This window comes from Nelumbo lutea, chromosome 5 (assembly GCF_056320005.1).
Source record: "Nelumbo lutea isolate HS-2025 chromosome 5, American lotus-T2T, whole genome shotgun sequence".
In the NCBI taxonomy this organism is placed as follows: Eukaryota; Viridiplantae; Streptophyta; class Magnoliopsida; order Proteales; family Nelumbonaceae; genus Nelumbo; species Nelumbo lutea.
In genome coordinates this window covers 30,892,540-30,912,856 of record NC_142688.1, presented here as the reverse complement: position 1 = coordinate 30,912,856, position 20,317 = coordinate 30,892,540, and the positions used below count along the sequence as shown (strand labels likewise).

The following is a 20,317-nucleotide window of genomic DNA, read 5'->3' as shown; positions in this document are numbered from 1 at the left end:
ATTCATTACCCACGGTTTTAAAAGGCTAACGGTGGAGGTGAGGCGAATGGGTGTTGCCGTGTTGGAGAAGCGAGGTCAATACCCACAGTTTTAAAAGCCCTAAGACAGAGTCTCAACAGATCCAGACTCGTCCAATGAACATCTTCTATATATACATGTATGTGTATGGATTCTTGTGGGGAAATTTCTTACTGGGGACTGATTTGGGCACATTAAAAAAAAAAAAAAAAAAAAACTTAAAAGGTGTGATCCCTTATAAAAATGGGATGTGAAAATCACTCCTCCATGAATACATAGGTATCATGTCCGTTATCGATCCCCAGACAACATTAAAATACTTTGTGTTGCAGGTAGCCTGTCCTCTAAAACATAAACAAGGCAAATCAATAAACAATGACCTAAAAATATTGCCGAAGACAAGCTAACTGCCTTATTGAACTTATTTGTTACCTCCCAATCCCATGTGCAGATTCACATGCATCGTAGTCCTGATAAGACTGTGATGATAGACTCAAACAAAACTAGTTATTGAATGCTGAATATAGTAATATTCTCTGTCTGGACGACTGGACCCTCATGACTAGTTCCTTCAGCAGTAAAATTTAGCCTTTATTTTTGGTACCACATTAGTACATCATACAAGGGACTCGGGTAGCGACAAAGCATGACACGTGTGGGGTCCATTAGTTATACCTAGTGGTGCAATTCGGATTGGCCTTAGCATTTTACACTGCTTCCGACCAGGTTTATTTAATTTTGACAAAAGTCCAATCCAAACCTGTCCAATTTGCAACTATACTTATACCACAAAGATCTTGCAGTTTTTCGGTTTGATCCTGTATCTCCTGTTTTGAAGGGACACCAAGTGACCACGTCAACTACTAAGATTGTGTTCGATACCATTGTTGTTTCTTCATGAAATATTTGGGGTTGATAAATACAAACTGCTGTTGTTAACTCTAAACAGCAATGATCAGTCCCTGCATACATTTTTTCAGTTAAAGTGACTCCCATGTAACTTGGCATTTCATCTTTTTCATCGATTTCTATGATTGACCCCAAACATTTTAGGGAGAAGTATCAATCAGCCCAGATCATAATTTACTAGGCCCAAAGTACAGGGGGAATGCATCCTGACCATGAATTGATGCCAAATTCATGGGCAGGATGTGGTTTATAGGGGGGAGAGGGCTAGTTGTAAGGGGGCTGGAATTTAGAATTCTGCATCGTGTATTTCCGTACTTTTCCCAACATTTTATAAGGCTGTGTTTGGTTGGAATATGGACTTATTTGCACTGATGTAAAACTATGGTAGTGTAAATGTTTTTCGTGCAAATTATGATTTATTTTTATTTCAAAAGTTACCTTATTTTGTTTGTCAACGTTTTAAAAAATGATTCAGAAACGGAATCGTTTTGGCCACCGGTTTTCGGGTTAACGGTTCGACCATCCGGTTTGAATGGACGACCCGTTCTGACAGCAAAATTAAAAAAAAAAAAACAGTCAATGATTTGTTGACTTTTTCAATGGTTTTTTACCAGATTTTGGGTTTGGGGTAAAACGAATCCGGTTGGATTGGGATGCAATTTGAACGGTCCAACTCTCTGAATCAACGGTGGTTCAAAAACGTTGGATTGCAATATAAATGAAATAAAATAAGACCTGAAGAAGAATAAAGCAAAACCCAAAAAAAATTAAACCAAAATTTACATTTTTTTTTTCATTTGCACTGTCTGTATTTATATTAATGCAAATAAAATTACACTGCAACCGAATAGAGCCTAAAAAAACTGCAATGGTACCAAACACACGACCTCAGTCATTAGAGTAAAATTTACCCTGAGGGCTAATCAAGAGGGGAGATGGACGAATTTGTCCGTATGACAGCAAGCAGAAAATGAGGAGAGCAACAATTGAATATGTTGGGATAAGTCATGCTATTAGCCCGTACCAGTCACTCCACACAAAACCACAACTCACTCCATCTACTTGTAAATTGCAGTTAAATTGGCCTCCAAGATTAAACAACATATTACAGTCCTAATGGGCCATGATGGTTGATTATACATGAATTGGGCTTGGCAGGCTAGAGATATAATGAGCCTCCAACCCATTCGTTTAGGGGTGTTTGACAATGCAAAGTTTTTAAAATTGAATCAAATAATAAACCGGTCAGGGGTCTGGTTTTTGGGTTGAGCGGTCTGATCGTTCGAATCAAACAGACGATCTATTTTGACAAAAAAATTAAAAAAATAAAAACGGTCAGAACCGTTGGATGATTTGAATGATTTGACTGTCCGGGCCAATGTTTTGTTGGTCAAATCAATGGTTTTTGGCGAAATAACGGTTCTGGGGTAAAACGGAACCAATTACCTAACCAGTTCTCAGTTTTTCTGGTCCAACCATCTGATCCGGTCCAATTTTGAAAACCATGTGACAATGTGAATATTTTTATGGAAGAATGGTGTTAGTTTTTAAAATAAAAATAATTGCTACATCAGCAAACATGTATGTCAATAGTTGTTTTTTTGTTTAAGAAAACAAAAAATGTGAATGCCCTCTATTATTATTATTATTATTATTATTATTATTATTATTTTGTTGCAATAGACCATTCATTTAAAATTATTAACAAATTTTCGTTTTAATGGTAGCATAACGGGAATTTGCAAAATATATATGGATGCATTGTTTATAGGAAAAAAAGTATATATTTTAATCTTATTTGTAATAAAAAATAACAATTAAACGACAAAAGAATGAATGACATGTTTAGTAATGGGCCAAGCCCAGCCCAAAATTGTTACAGACCCCCCATAGTTTTATAATATCATCTTAGAAATCCCCTATAGTTTTACACTTTTTATTAGGATAAATTGTTGAAACCTCCCCTGAAGTTTTTTATTATAGCTGAAACCTCCCCCAAGGTAATTGCAATCATCTACCCTGAACTTTCTGACACAATGGCAAATAGATTCTCTCTTAAAATCCTCTATCAAGAGGCTAAAAAATGTCTAAAATATTCATACAGTTACCATTGAGACTGGTTTCTATAGAAAAAAACAATACAAACTTTATAAACAACAAAAAAAAGTGAATTTAAAGTTGCAGCTTTACCTTTGAGTAATTGATATGAAGGGAAAATTTAGAAAATAAATCAATTTCAGAAAAGAGATAGGAAAGGTTTGAGCTAATGATTCATTTGAAGTGAAAATTTGGAAAATAAGCATTTTGGTCAAAAGTAACTACATGGGTATATTGGACATTTTCATGCCTCCTTTGAGAGGATTCTAACAAAGGGGATCTATTTGCAACTAAGTTAGAAAGTTCAGAGGAGGTAATTGCAATTACCAAATTTGAGAGGAGGTTTCAGCAACCAGAAACTTCAGGTGAGATTTCAGCAATTTACCCTATTTATTAAAACCTACTGCATATTACTAAAACACCCCCTATAGTTAGCAAATTGCTTAAGTTAATCAACCTCCCCTTAAGACTGTTTGTATTTCTACCTGGGAATGGTCACATGACCTCTTAAAATGAGTGAAAAATATGAAAATGCATGGATTCAGGATAGGGATGCAATTTGAACGAACTCATGTTGGACTTTTTGTCAAAATATGAATGGGCCTAGTCCAAAGGCCCAAGCTCGAAGCAATGTAAAATGTTAATTTGCCCAACCCAAGTTATACACCTATTATTATAAAAAAAAAGTTGCACACCTATTTTTATTTTTAATGTCCCCAGCAATCCTCATATTATGCACACTCCATACCTTCTCAAGATCAAATTATATTGTAAAGGGAGGGTTTTGTTTCAGGCTTAATTTGGAAAGAGTACAAATACAAATAGGTAGAGTGTAAAGCATTGTATTTTATATTATTTTATGTATTTATATTGTACATATTTATATTTCTACTCCTTCTTAAACTGAGTCTAAAAGATTGATATGAGAGCTATTAGGTCTACTTTTGGAATAAAAAACCTTAAACCAATGCCCTGTCACAATTTTCACTAGTTTTAGGAGGTTATAGGGGGTATATAAGTAAATGACCCTTAATTCTACAACAATTTTTTATTTTTATTTTTTAGTTTTTGTTTTGGTTGAGAGCCTTTGAATCACCGAGTTGGTCGGAATAACCCTCCTGCCCTCTCCCTCTCTAAGCAGTCCAGATCTGCTGAACACACACATTGCTCACAACATCATCCAACCAATATTCCCGGTGTCTGCTGGGTGAACCTCGCCAGTCGCCGGCAAAACAATAGTGCTGTGGTCAGCAGATCCGGACTCCTTGCACCTCGTTAAAATTTCACTAAAGATTCGTCGGGTTTCAATCAAAATATCAGCTGTCTAAGTTAAACAGCCTTTGCTGTCCACAAGTTCTTGACCTGCCACGTTAGACAGGTTTTGAATGAAGCAATGTATGTAGGGAGTTTGGACTAACGTGACACGGTGCCAGGAGAAACCTATGGACAGCAGAGGCTATTGAACGAAGACAGCCAGAATTTTCCGAAGTTCTGGCGTGTGGCTCTCAAATTTCGACAGGTCCAATATCACAGCATGTGTAAGTGGGAAAGGCTACGAAAGCCCAGACAAAATAAATAAGCGATATGTGGCGAGGACAAGCTGCATCGCTGCCTCCACCAATGAGAAACTACTATAATTTCACTTAATTATCTTCTCTCTTGCCACGTGGATTTCCCGTAGCCACCCCTGTTGCCTCCATTTCTTACTTCTGCTTTTCCTCGTTTTCCCACTTTTTCGTCTCTGTCTCTCTCCCTGTCTTCTCTCTTTTCCTCTTCCAGACTCTCGGCTCCCTTGTACTTCGTCTCTGGTGCCATGGAATTTAGGGTTTAGTCAGTCACTCGATCAAGGAACTTTTATTGTTATTCTAAAGAAAGACTCCCAGAAGCTCCTGCAATGGCAGCTTTTTTAGCCGCCTCTACTGCACTGTTACCAGAACCCACGTTTCTCCGTCCAGAAACTAGTCGTAGACTTCGAGTTCCTCTCTACCGTTTCCAGGTTCAGAATTCTAGGTATAATTTGGTTCTACGGACTAGATTCAGAGCGGTTCAGGAAGAACGGACTGCAGTTCTGAAGGAAGAGGAAGAAAGTGAAGACTCATTGCGAAATGAAGAGACTGTCTTGAATTTTAATGGTAATGGCGGTAGCTACAGCTATAACGGTTCGGTTGGGAGCTCCAATGGCAGTGCTAGTGTTATTATTAATGGAAATGGAGCCGTTAATGGGAGTCTGGTGAAGTATGTTAATGGGAATGGCGCTGCCGCATCGATCGTTGAAGAAGTTTCTATTTCGAAATCAGAGGCGGTGGAGGAGAAGAAAAAGACTGTAGAGGACATAGGACAGGAAGAAGCCTGGTTTAAGCAAGGTGGACGAGATAAACTCGAGGTTGGTATGAACCAATTGACTGATATAGTCAAAGAGTAAGGGGATAATAAAGGGTAAAGTGAGTAGTCTCTTAAATTACTGAAAATTATAATATCACTGTTTACTGCAATTTTATATTTTTCTGGTTTGTATTTGATTTGAAGTATAATGTTGATTTAAATTTTCACTCTGGTGTATTGTATGGGCTAATGTATGACAATTGTACTTTTTGTAAGTTTTCTTCTTTGAAGAAAGTGCTTTAGATCTTGGTTGCATTATACCTTTTACTCACTGTTGGTTACCTATTGAACTTGAAAACTCTAATTTTACTGTAATTTATTTTATTTATTTCTTTTGCAGGTTTCTGTTGCACCCGGTGGCCGTTGGAACAGATTTAAAACCTATTCAACAATACAAAGAACTCTTGAAATATGGGGATTTGTACTGACATTTCTATTTAGAACTTGGTTGAACAATCAGAAGTTCTCTTATCGAGGTCAGTAACCTTTTAACACTTAATGAAACTAGTGGACTTAATTATTTTTCTTTTTGGCAAGCCTTGCATGATTTAAGGCGGATATTGGAGCTTAATGACCAAAGGAGTGCAAATAAGAAGCTGAGTAACTCAATTTATAAGAGGTTTCTGTTCCCGTCTATCATAATTATCAAAAATCAAAGGGGATAGCACCCTATTTGCATCAGTTACCACAGTAGACCACTGTAACTGATCAATATGATAAAATTAAACTCATGAATAGGAAAAAAAATCAATGGAAGCACCAAAAAACTGGAGATGGTGATACAACCAATGAATTATACTCTGGCTATCTCAACCCATGCATTACTTAACTTACCAGTGAGGGCTGTTTTCTTGTTGGTTTACTCAACATAGGCTTCTTTTTGGTGTCTGCTCATGCCCTAGAAGATCTTTGATCAACCATCAGGCTGCTGGGACTTGGAACTGGCAAGGATGATCAGGGAGGTCTTTCTTTGCAGATTCCACGTTTAAAACCCATTCATTTTGTATCACTATGGTAATCCTTGTCAAATTGGAGTAAATCTTGGGCTGGACTGCTAACAGAATAAAGTTTAATTTCCTAACCTGGCATTGTGGAGGCAAGAAATATGGAGGGAAATTGTTTACCTATTACATGGTTAAAACCTGCACCTTCATCACTGAAATAAGCAGCTTTGCTCCCATGTGGTTTGTGCCACCACATTGTGCTACTATCTAATAACTTTCCTATTACATGACTAAACTCTTCTCTGCCCACTCCCAATGGGTACACATGCAAAATTATGCTATTAACTATCTAATAGTCATCCTATAGAAGTTTCCTTCAAATCTTATTGATATACTATCATCACACAACACTCTATATGTGCCAGTGCTAGTTAATGGAAATAGCCGCTTTGAGGTATATATAGATATGATGGTGTTATAATATCTAAAAATTTGTATGTCTAATTACAATGAGAGCATTATGATACGCAGGAGGAATGACAGAGGAGAAAAAGGTTAATAGGCGTAAAGAGCTTGCTAAGTGGTTAAAGGAAAGTATTTTGAGATTGGGCCCAACATTCATCAAAATTGGCCAGCAGTTCTCCACAAGAGTAGACATTCTTCCTCAGGAATATGTTGATCAGTTGTCTGAACTTCAGGTAAGAGAAAATTTTCTGCTGGAATATCATTTACATGTTGGGTTAAAAGATCGGCTAATTCCCTAGCTGACGGTTTAGCTAAGGGGCAGAAAGGGATTCACTGTTTTGGGTTAAGCTGTAACTTTAGTGTTTTTTTTTTTTTCCCTTTTCTTGAGGTTCTTTGTTGCTCTTGGAAGATAAGTGTGTTTGTCTTCCTCTTGAAAATCTTCTATTGATGATTTAATGAAAGTGTTATTGATCATAAAAAAAAAGGTATCATTTATATGTCCTTTTGCCATAGTATGCTTCTGATCTTTACCTTTTAATATTGTGGCTGATTCAACGAAAATTTTGATTTTCTGAGAACTTTTTTGGTACTATGTTTAATTCTTTTTCTTTTCTTATGCTAGATTTTAGATATTAAATACCATTCATTTTAAACATCTTATTTATGGTTGATCACATTAGGGACTACCACAGCTATGGACCATTGTTTTGAATTCCATTTTCTTAGGTGCTTATATATGCAATTGATGATTGCCATAAGATAGATATAACATATATGTATTTTTGTGAGAATGGCAGTTTCTTCTTAATCTTACAATATTCCAGATATCTCCAACATGCAGTATAAGTTTGTACAGCACAAAAATTCTTCTAGTGTTTGTTCTACTTTGGGCCACTTACAGGCCATTTGATAGCAGTGAAGCAGCTAAACTGAAAGGCTTACTGCTTTGTCTTTTAGTGAACAAGTTTTTGAGGACGTTGTGGGCCCTTTAATGGTTGAAGCTAAATTTGGGTAGATTACTATACCCTTGAATATTTTATTATTTAATTTATTTTATCCACTGAATGTCAAAGCGATAACTCATTGAGTTAAGTAACTTCAGCCATTATCAAATGACCTTTTTGCATAAATTCAAGCTCTTATTATTTGGGATCACGCATTTACATTGTCTTGATCTAAGATTCATGTAAAGAACACTGGCTTAGGGATCTAAGATCCTTGGGGATTTGGTCCTGTGGTAGAATGAAAAGAAAGCAGCAAGGATCTATAGAGTAGTTTCAAAGTAGAACATGGACCGATGGATGTCAAATCACTCATGTTCAATTTTATGTTGGTACAACATAGATATAATGATTATCCAACATATGATATTAAAAAGAAAGAGAACTAGTTAGATAGGATAAATTGATTTGTAAACATTTACAAGGTGGGGCCTGACTATTTGGTGATAAAACCAAAACAATTATCACTTGAAGGAACTATGTATCAATGCATTTATCTTACCCAGTGGTTAAGTAGATGGTAAATTACTTCTACCTCTGATGCCAACAATTATCGTCAGTTTTTAGAATTAATGTTTAAATTGGTTTCAGTTTTCCTCTTCTTTATTTCTTTTCTTTTATGAATTTATATCCTTGTTGTTAAAATATATGTGTATAGTTCTGCTAGTCAGTTGGTTTAGTGAGCTTCCCTCAATTACAACACTCTTCAAATGTTTCTTGACTCCATGGGTTCTTTTGCCTACATGGGATAATTCCATGCCAAAAGTCTGAATGGTATATAACATGTGTGCATTTTCTTTATAATAAAAAAGTTGAAAGTCTGAATGGTATATAACTTGGACAAAACTTAAATATAAGGTGAGTATAAGGTTGGTATGGACAATGGGAGCAAACATATGGCTAGTCCAAAGGGTCCCCATCTAACGGATGATTCAGACCAGGCAAGGTTCACCCATGTGGGGAGAAATAACTGGCTCTAGTGAGCTTTCCTACTTGACCTGATTAGAGACCTTTCTCCACCCTTCCCTATACCCTGGATAACCAAGGCTGAGGTAGGCTGTGGTGCAACGTTTGGGTTGCTCCATTGCGACCTGGGTGACCAGGGTTCAAATCTTGGAAACAGCCTCTCTGTATGTGCAGGGGTAAGGCTGCTACATCTGTACCTCCCCAGACCCTGCATTGGCAGACACTGGGCTGCCCTTTTTATCTTGGAAAGTTGGAAACAGCCTCTCTGTATACAGGGGTAAGGCTGCGTACATCCATCCTTCCCCAGACCCCACATTGGCAGGAGCCTCGTGCACTGGTTTGCCCTTTTTTATGCTTCAGTGTCTTTCCATTCCTTACCAAAATCTACCCACGTCATGTCTTTAAATTCTTTCAGTAGAAAGGTCTACACTGTCATTGTCATGGATTAATGTATGCCTCTGCAAACCCAAGGGAGTTAACTAGATTTACCCGAATATTCTTCAGTTTTGTTCATTTCAGCTACTTGAAAGACTGTAGATGTCGTTTACCAAAAGAAAAAAAACAAAGATAGAAAGAAAGACTGTACATGGAGTGATTTTCCACAAAAAAAGGGGCAGCAGGCCAATCTTGAAGGACTTCATATGGAAAACCAGAAGTTTCCATAACAACCTAATAATAAAGAAGAAAAACTCCAAATGTTTACTTTCTTCCTTAACTGTTTTTTTCTAGGGGTTTCCACAAGCCGAGCTCGAGCCCAATTTACAGGCTCGTTTATTAATCGAACCAAGTTCGAGCCTAATAAAGCTCGACTCATGAGGCTCGCGAGCTGAGCTCGAATAGCTACATACATAATAATAATAATAATAAAAATAAAATTATAGAACATAATATATAATAAAAATATTATAGATATAATATTTTTATTTTTATATATAATAACTAATTATTATAATTCTTAATTTTTAAGTATCAAATAAAAAATATTTTATACATATATATATATTATTTTTATAAAACATTTTTCTCAAGTCGAACTCAAGCTGAGACGAGCTCGAGCTTATGAGCTTTTGACTCGAGCCAGGCTCGAACTCAAGGTTCTAGCTCAAACCAAGCTCGAGCTCGAGCCTCGTACTACCTTGGCGAGCCGGCTCGAATCCACCCCTAGTTTTTTCACATTAGACATACTGTTGCCAACTTGAATCTCCATCACTTTATTTTGTCTAAAGTCAAAATCTTTCTCAGTGCTACCATCTACTGGCCACAGAAAAGCCACAAGTCTTGGAGGTATAGGGAACCCCAAAATTTTCTTTACCCTAGAAGCTGTTGAACTTCAAATATTTTTGGTGTTTTCAAGTATCAGAAACAGTTTATTTTATCAGCAATGCACAGTCTCTTTACACAATAACAGATCTATTGAGCTAGCCCAATGTTGCTCCCCCATCAGAATCTATATATTTTTAGTATATTCTCAATGCCTTGAGGTAATAGTTGAACTGTGGTTTCAATGCAGGATCAAGTTCCTCCATTCCCATCGGAAACTGCTGCATCTATAATTGAGGAAGAGCTTGGTCCTGTGGATGATATTTTTGATCGTTTCGACTATGAGCCAATAGCTGCTGCTAGTCTTGGTAATCTTGATGTTATATGACAGCAAATTATATTTGATCAGCAACCTATCATGGCTTATTCATTCTTGTTCCATTTGCTACAATGTTTGTTAAATAAGTGAAAACTTTTGAATGTCTATTCTTTTTTCCCCCCTCTAAACAGGCCAGGTCCATCGTGCAAAAGTGAAGGGGCAAGAAGTTGTGGTCAAAGTACAAAGGCCTGGGCTTAAGGAACTTTTTGATATTGATCTGAAAAATCTAAGGGTTAGTCATTTTTAACAGATTTGATATTCCTATTTGCTTTTTAATAACTGGTTGCTTAGTAATGAGTATTGTTTTGCCAATATGTTATCTAGGCTCTTTAGGCATTCCATTTTTCTATTTAAGAGATTACCATAAAATATGTTATTCTTGTGCATGCACTATATCTTTCTTTCAAATTAACAAGTTTGTCTCCATGATCTGATTAAAGTTTTTACTATATGGTTCATTCAGGTAATATCAGAATATCTTCAGAAAGTTGACCCCAAGTCTGATGGTGCAAAGAGGGATTGGGTTGCCATCTATGATGAATGTGCAAGTGTCCTATATCAGGTTTTTCTTCCTCCTGGTTGTTAATCATATTGCTATTGTGAAATTTTTACAAAGGTCACCAATAAAAAAATCTGTTACAAAGGACAACTGAGTTTGAAATGTTCTGATAACTTTCTGGGCATATGTGATAATTAATTTGACACTTCTGCACATATATGGTTGCTAAGTATTCCAGGTGCATTTCTCAAAACCTACTGCAAGTTCTTTTACTTGTCCATAACTACTGCAAATCATCATCATCATCATCTAAGCCTTTCCCGACTATATGATGTTGACTACATGAATCCTGTTTCATCATTCTCTTCTGGCACAAAAAGAAGTTCGGATTCAGTGTGTTTGAACTCAAAGGGATTTGCTCTTCGAGTCCACTAAAATTTTGACACGTCTTTCGCTGCTAGACTGGTCATCACTGGCAGCTGGCTGAAGTTTTACTGCGGGTTATGATTGATAAAAATATTTTTAAATAAAAATTGATAAATATAAAATTTTTGTAAAGAAATCTAACTAAATATTGACAGAAAGTTCGAAACCCTCATGTTCTCGTACTCGAATCCTTCTCCCCCAACCATTAATGGGAAGACAAAACCTTCCTCACGGTTGTGGCTTTGGATTTGCAAGACAAATCCTTACACTCTCAATCCAAACGCAACTCAAGCCTTGCTCCTCCAACCATTAATGGGAAGACAAACCCTGTTTTGGCTTTGGATTTGCAAGACACGAGACGTCTTCTTCTTCCTCCATACTAAGCTTCTGAAAGTAAAAACAATAGCTCCAATTCTCCAAAGATATCTTTTCAAGAAAAATATATTCAAGAAGTCACGCTGTCACGCACAGGGTTTTCTTTCATGATAGGGTCTCAAAAAATTCTATTTTCAAAGGATTCTTGGGTTTCAGATTTTAATACGAAAAAGTGGTATTAGGGATTTTCAAACTGAAATCAGTGAGTTCATTAACTTGGTCGGTGTTGACAGCTTTTCCAAAATGAGTTAGAGTTAGGATCTTTAGTCTTACAAAGGATTCTTGGACACAAATCAGCGGGTTCATTAGCTTTTTTGTTCTCAGTTTCTGCCTTCTGTATTTTGGGGTTTCATTCACCTTTGAACACTTTGGTGTTTGAAACTTTCCGTTTATACCATTGCTGTCGTCGCTAAAATCTACAGTTGTCATTTTGTTGCAGTTACCATTGATAAGTCTTGTTGTTGTTACTGGTTGGGGGGAGAAGGTTTGAGTCACAGGGCTTTGAAGAGACTGCTCTGCAAGTCTTTTTCGCAAGTTGCAGAATGTAGATTTTTTATATCTTTTATCAATTTTTATTTAAGCTCCAACCAGTTGTAAGTGATGTCCAGTTAAGCATGACATGATGTGTCAAAATTTTAGTGGACTCGAAGGGAATTTTAGTGGACTTGAAGAGAAAATCCCTTCGAGTCCAAACGCACTGAATCCGAACTGCACAAAAAGACAATTGAGGGATCCGTGACCAAAGAGTTAAGCAAAAATTTTAAATGCCAGCAGCCAACCTGATGCAGGTCTCCTTTATGCAGACTTGGGACAGGCAGTGTAAGACAAGCTCACACTGGAAGAGTTCTATAACTACTGCAAATAAAAAAAAAAAAGAAAGTTTGAACTTCTAATGATAACTCAGAATGCACCCTAATCTTTGAGAGGCTTTTTTTTTTTTGTCAATGGAATCCATCCAATCACTTTTCTTTTTTCAGTAAATCCATCCAGCTACTTGTGTATAATTAGTCATGCCTTGAACATTTACAACAACATTATTATCTGTCTGATAGTGGCCTGCAGATTTGGAAGCATAGAATCCTAGACAACTTGAATACAGAAACCCTTTTTTTGAAGGGGTAGATGTAGCCTCACTTTTCAAATTAGTTTTTTTTTTTTTATCAGTCACTTTTCAAATTAGTTTCTTTGTTGACATTATGCATTTATGGCAGTTGAGTAGGATTACCCCATGAAAGATAGGATATCTAACACTGAGTCTCGTGGTTCCTTTGGCCTTAAATTGTTTGGATAAGTTCCTTTTTTTGGCAGGCCAGCAGGGTCCATATATTAAAAGGATTCACAGCTCCATGTGAACATGAAGGATTACCTTTAGCTATTGAGGTGTTATGAAGTAACCTGATGTCCACCTGAAATGTTGCTATTGTTGTATTTCATGCTGGGAAAAAATCATGTTGTTAGTAAACCCTAGCAGATTCTAGGTTGAAGTAGAGAAGAAGAAAGAAAAGAAGAAGAAGAAGAAGAAGAAGAAGAAGAAAGAAAGGTTCGGCCAGACTAGAAGAGAGTCAAAATCACCCCTCCCTAGTTGACCCACTTGTATTTATTCAAAAACATAGAGTTACAGGAAAGGGCATTTTTGTCCCTCATAGAAGATGGGACACATAACTTAAACACAGATACAATAGACCTTTCACTCTCAAGAAGATAATCCAGAATGACCAAAATACCCCGAACTCGAGCATTCTAACACTCCCCCTCAAGCTGGAGAGTATATATCATATAGTCCCAGCTTGTTACAAATGTAATCTATTCTTCCCCGAGACAATCCCTTTGTGGGAAGATCTGCCCACTGGTTTCCTGAGCTCACATGAGATGTGGTTATCACTCCACTTATCACTTATATCTCTTACAAAGTGACAATCAACCTCAATATGCTTAGTTCTCTCATGAAAGACGGGATTGGAAGAGATGTGAACATTAGCTTGGTTATCACAGTATAGTTTCATGGGTTTGTCAATTGAGAATCCCATCTCTTGAAGTAAGTTCTTCAGCCATACTAGTTCACATGTGGTATGGGCCATAGCCCTGTACTCTGCTTCTGCACTACTTCTTGCCACCACTGCTTGTTCCTTGCTCTTCCAAGTTACAAGATTGCCACCGAGGAAGGTACAATACCCTGTAGTTGATCTCCTATCTGATATAGAACCAACCCAGTCAGCATCTGTGTACCCTACTATCTCAAGAGTTCCTAACAATTCTCAGAACAACTTCCCAGTGAGGAACCCGAGGATGTTGCATAAACTGGCTCACCACACTCACAACAAATGATATATCTGGTCGGGTAATGGTCAGGTAGTTCAATTTGCCCACCAACCTTCTGTATCTTCCAGGATCATCAAACTCTTCACCCGCATCAACACTCAGCTTGGCATTGAGTTCCATAGGAGTCTCTGTTGGTTTAGCACCTAACAACCCTGTTTCTTCAAGTAGATCAAGAACATATTTTCTCTGACATAGGTTGATCCCATGTTTTGACCTCGCAACCTCTATTCCCAGGAAATATTTCAGCTTCCCCAGATCTTTCGTATTGAAGTGATCCTGTAAGAATTTCTTCAACCTGTTGATTCCATTGCTATCACTCCCAGTTATGACAATATCATCCACGTACACGACTAGCAAGATTTTCCCATCCTTTGAGTTATAGCTGAACACAGAATGATCAACCTGACATTGTTTCATCCCAAAGGTTTTCATCACTTCACTGAACCTTCCAAACCAAGCACGTGGAGATTGTTTCAGTCCATAAATTGCCTTTTTGAGCCTACACACTTTGCCAGACTCCCCCTGAGCAACAAACCCTGGTGGTTGCTCCATATACACCTCCTCAACTAAATCACCATGCAGGAAGGCATTTTTGATGTCAAGTTGTACAAGAGGCCAATCATACACAGCAGCTAATGAAATCAGCACCCGAACTGAACCAATCTTAGCCACAGGAGAAAATGTCTCCATATAGTCCACACCATACATCTGAGAATAACCCTTGGCCACCAACCTCGCTTTCAATCGCTCCACACTGCCATCAGGAAGAAACTTCACTGTGTAGACCCATTTACACCCAACTGTGTGCTTATCGGAAGGAAGAGAGGTGAGTTCCCATGTGTAATTATGTTGTAGAGCAGAGAGTTTTTCTTCCATGGCTTGCTGCCACCCTGGGGAGGCAAGAGCTTCCTGGACAGTCTTGGGAATGGGAACAGATGAGAGTAATGATATAAATTTGCAATGAGAAGCAGAAAGGTGAGCAGTAGAAACATAGTGTGAAATGGGGTGAGAAGTACAAGTACGTTTACCTTTTTGCAGAGCAATAGGAAGATCAGGATCTGAAGGAGAAGGAGCAGTAGTAGGATCTATCGACAAGGGCTGAAGTGGAGGAGGGCCCGATGCACTTCTGTGGGTATACAATTGAGTGATTGGCGGCTTCTTAGTAGTAACAGGCATAGGATGTGCATCTGCAGTAGAAACAGGAGCTACTGGAAGGATGTCCACAACAGGTACCGGAAGGGGAACCACAGAGGGAGAGGAAGAGACCCCAACATCTGAGAAGAATGGAACTGACTCAAAGAAGGTGACATCAGAGCACACAAACGATTTATAGGATTTTGGGTTATAACACTTATACCCTTTCAGAGTTCTTGAGTAGCCAAGAAAGATACACTTAGTAGCTCGAGGGTCTAGCTTGTCTAACCTAGGCCCCAAGTGTTGAACAAAACAAACACAACCAAAGATTCTTGGGGTAAGAGGAAATGGAGATAAAGTGGGAAACAACACGGAGAAAGGGGATTGACTTCCAAGGATTGACATGGGCATCCGATTGATCAGAAAATAGGATGTGAGAACAGCATCACTTCAAAAATGTTTTGGGACATTCATATTAATCATCAAGGATTGAGCAGTTTCAAGAAGATGTCGATTTTTTCGTTCAGCTACACCGTTCTGTTGTGGGGTGTAGGCACAAGAAGTTTGATGAATGATCCCATGATGTTCTAGGTATTGCTGAAATGGTGAGGAGTTGTATTCTTTGGCATTATCGGAGCGAAGAATTTTAATATGAAAACCAAATTGAGTGCGTATTTCAGCATAAAATTTTTGAAAAATAGGGAACAACTCACTACGATCTTTCATAAGATAAATCCATGTCATCCTTGAAAAGTCATCAACAAAGATTACAAAATACTTATACCCATTGTATGACACCACTTTAATTGGACCCCATACATTGGAATGAACTAAAGAGAAAGGACTTGAGACACGACTATCAACTCTTGGACTAAATGAGACTCTATGATGTTTACCCAGTTGACATGACTCACAATCTAATGATGAAAGATGACTCAAGGAAGGAACCAGTAACTTCAAGGCCTTGAGAGAAGGATGACCAAGTCTGCAGTGCCATTGAAGAGGAGTAAGAGATGACTGAAAAGCTACTGGAGGACCACCACCATCAAGGTAATATAATCCACCTGCTTCGTGCCCTCCACCAATCTTCCTCCCCGTCTTGAGATCCTGAAACACACAAGAAGAAGGGTAGAAGGTTACTGAACAATTAAGAGACTTGGTTAATCTGCTGACAGGCATAAGGTAGGTTAAAAAGAAACTTAGGAACATATAAAACAGACGATAAAGGCAAGGAGGAGAGATTAACATCACCAACACCACAGATAAGAGATGTAGAACCATTAGCAAGTGTAACTGTTTGAGGTGTGGAGGAGTGGGAAAGGGAAGAAAATACATCATGAGTCCCAGACATATGGTCCGAGGCCCCGGAGTCAATGATCCAGTGTGAGTCTTTGGAAGCTAAGTAAGCCATACCTAAATGGGCAAGTGTAGCGGTGTTCTGCTGAGATGTTTGAATGAACTGCTCATATACTTCACGTGGTACACTCACCATTTCCTTCTCAGAAGCACAAGCAGATGTGGAGAGGATTGGGTCAGTTTGCTGACTTTCAGTAATTGTGTCACTACCCTTAGTCCTAGCATGGTTAGCCCAAGTGTTGGGTGCACCACGCAAATCATAGTAGAAATTAACTGTGTGCCCCTCTAAACCACAATGTGTATACTTTCTCTGAGTATTACTCCTTCCTCTTCCCGGACCTCTCCCTGAGTCTCAGCCTCCAATCCGGCCACTAGCCCTGCTAAACATGTGACCACCACGGTTGCTTGGGAGTCCACTCCTGACACCACAACTTCTATTTCCACGACCACCCCCTTTAGTCACTACCAAACCAGATCTGTCAGAGAGAGAAGAATGTTCTCCCGACTCAATAGATGTCCTCTTAAGACGAGCAAAGACTTCTTCAAGTGAGGGAAGAGCAGATCCTCCCAATATTTGTGCTCTAACAGGCTCATACTCAGCCTTCAACCCCACAAGAAACCTTGTCACATCAAGCTGCTCACGTTGTTGTCGTTGGATTTGAACATCTGATGTTAGAGGATGATACACATCAAGCTCATTACGAATGTTCCTCAAACTTGCATAGTACTCTTCTAAGCTTTGACTCCCTTGTTTCAAATTGAAATACTCTTGGTACAACTGATACACCCTAGTTGTATTGTCTTGTCAAGAGTATAACTTCTTAGCATGATCCCAGATTTCCTTAGCTGTATCTAGGAACATGAAGTTCACACTAATCTTTGGTTCCATGCTGTTCCAGAGCCATGTCATTATCTGTGCATCTACTTGTTCCCAGTCACTGAACCCAGGGGTATCAGAGGGAGGTTTCTCCTCTCTTACATGTTTTACCTTCCTCTTGGCCTTCAAGAACACCTCCATAGATTTTGCCCATGGTACATAATTCTCACCATTCAACTTGATGGATGTCATTTGGACACTTAAATAGTCTGGGGAAAGCATGCCACCTGTTTTGTTATCATCCCCATTTTCAAATGAAGCCATCTTAATTATTTCACCTTCAAATATACAACACAACCTCATACTCTTTCACAAGACTTATCTCACTTATAACACCACCAATTCCAGCTTCTTTAAATACACATTACACACCACACACTAAGGCTGAAATCACTCAGTCTTCACATCAAACACCTGGGCTGCACACTGTAGGACCATTCACCATCAACACACTAAGACTGAAATCACTCAGTCCTCACATCAAACACTTGGGCTGCACACTGCAGAACTGATTACACACAAGGTATAGGAGATCACTTTTAAATATTTTGAAACATAGATACACCAATCACCACGACACAACCACCACCAATCTACTGCTGTTGTGAACTTCAGCAGTCGACAACTCTTCTTTCAACATACATACGAAGAGAAATGCAGAGGAACACGACTGAGATCCATATCAGTCACACTGAGCACCACCACAACCAACTTTTGAAACAAAACGAAACATTCGCAGTTCCTTACTTGGACAAACAATAGTAGTGTTCATACCTGTACACATTCAGCCCTCTTCGATACTGAATAGAGGGTTTAGTATACCACTCCAACAACCACCACAGCAACGACCGGAGGCATCCTCACCTCGAGGCCCACAAAACGACAGCTCCTTTTCAGCCCCCTATCGAACCTCCACTCAGGTCAGTCGAAAAGGAAGAAGATGACTGTGAAAGTTGGCGGCGAACCCAGAAAGAGAACAGCAGCAAGAAAGAAATGAGGATACGACCTTACAGCTCTGATACCATGTTAGTAAACCCTAGCAGATTCTAGGTTGAAGTAGAGAAGAAGAAGAAGAAGAAGAAGAAGAAGAAGGAGAAGAAAGAAAGGTTCGGCCAGACTAGAAGAGAGTCAAAATCACCCTTCCCTAGCTGACCCACTTGTATTTATTCAAAAACATAGAGTTACAGGAAAAACCGTTTTTGTCCCTCATAGAAGATGGGACACATAACTTAAACACAGATACAATAGACCTTTCACTTTCAAGAAGATAATACAGAATGACCAAAATACCCCTGACTCGAGCATTCTAACACATGTGAAAGTTGTTGTATGTTCTTGAAAGAAATGAGTTAAACAGTGTCATTCTATATATTGAAGCAAGTACCAGTTGGAGATTTACCAAGGCTACTAATGCTGAGGTCAGATATATTGATATAATTGGTTGAGTGTGACTCAGAAGTTCTTTTAAGGACTAGGAAATAATTGCAACTTTCAGTTCCATCCATCAATATGGTATTCCTTTTTTTAGAAAGGTTAACAGTTTTTATTAAGAGTTAATTGAGAAGTTAACAGAGTACAAGGCCTTGAAAGGCAGGAACAGAATTACACAGGCAGAGAAACATCAGAAAACATATTATCTCTATGGGCTCCAGATTTGGCTAAGCTGTCAGCTACAGTGTTTAATTCCTTAGGAATCCAAACCAGCTTCACATTCAGGGTATTTAGAATATCTCTGGCTTCAGTCAACAGATGAGCAAGCCTCCAAGGACCTCCAGTCCTCTGCCTTAACCAGTTTATTGTTTAGCTGAATCACCCTCGATTGATAAAGAGGAAAGGCCTAACATTTTGACGTAATGGAGACCTGTGAAGGCAGATAAGATCTCTGCCTTGGTGGCATCAGCTCTCCCAATTGGACCACTGAAAGCCCAAAAGATGCTTCCCCCACTCCCACCGATTATTCCTCCAACTCCTGCTTGACCTGTGGATCCTTGAGCACTACCATCAAAGCTTAGAGTTAACTGGTTCTCCTCCCTAGGACAAAATGTTTGAATGAAGCCAATTCCAGAGGAAGTGTAGAGGACTTCTTCTAGGTTTCTCTGAAGGTCATTTAATGCAATGCCTTTGAAGAATTCAGAATTTAGAGCCCAACTGTTGCAAAGGAATGTAACGTGAGAGATTAGATCCTCAGTATTCCTGGCTTCAAAGGTTCTGTTATTTCTTTCTTCCCAGACCCCCCACATCACTGCATGGGTCACCATACTCCAATAAATCATGCCCCTACTTCCAAGGCCTTTACAGTGCCATTGTTGCAGAAGATATATGACTTGTTCTGGGAATACCCAGCTGAATCCCACTAGACTGAAAAAGGAACACCATATTTTCCTTGTTATTGGGCAGTGCAGAAAAAGGTGCTCTGCTGTCTCGCCATTTTTGAGACAGAGGTAGCAAATATGAGGAGAGATACATCTGCCTCTGAGTTTCTTTTGTAACACATTACAGGTATTTAGTTTTCTTAGACAGGCCTCCCAAATGAAGAAGGATACTCTAGGAGGTATATGAGTATTCCAGACCTTCTTGGCTGTGAAGGTGGTATCCTGGTCATCTGAAACTAGAGCCTTGAAGCAGGAGTTGGTAGTGAACTTGTCATTTGGGTTAGGTTTCCAAATCCGAAGGTCGGGGGTTGTAGGGTAGATGTAGGCTTCACTCAGAGAGTTTACAAGATTTTCTGTTTCTGCAAGTTCTGCCTCTCTCAGTGTCCTTTTTAGGTTCAAGTTCCAATTGATTCTTGAGGGAGAGTAGCTTAGGCAAGTGGAAACTGGGGCATCTTGGGATTGTGAGAGGCAAAAAACTATGGGGTGAGAGAGTGCAAGGGAAGACTCTCCCCACCAGAGGTCAGTCCAGAACTTAATT

General features: G+C 38.8%; 1 protein-coding gene across 2 annotated transcripts in view; it reads left to right on the top strand.

Annotated features, from left to right (window-relative positions):
• Positions 1-4,629: 4,629 nt before the first annotated feature.
• The window catches only part of ATH13 (ABC2 homolog 13), a 44,299-nt gene continuing 28,611 nt past the window's right edge, over positions 4,630-20,317 (top strand). For both annotated transcript variants that reach the window (XM_088944060.1, XM_088944059.1), the window contains exons 1-6: positions 4,630-5,407; positions 5,747-5,882; positions 6,882-7,048; positions 10,293-10,410; positions 10,553-10,653; positions 10,885-10,983. In XM_088944060.1, the coding sequence (XP_088800186.1) occupies positions 4,919-5,407; positions 5,747-5,882; positions 6,882-7,048; positions 10,293-10,410; positions 10,553-10,653; positions 10,885-10,983 (1,110 nt within the window). In that variant the 5' untranslated portion in view covers positions 4,630-4,918. The remainder of the gene's footprint in view (positions 5,408-5,746; positions 5,883-6,881; positions 7,049-10,292; positions 10,411-10,552; positions 10,654-10,884; positions 10,984-20,317) is intronic.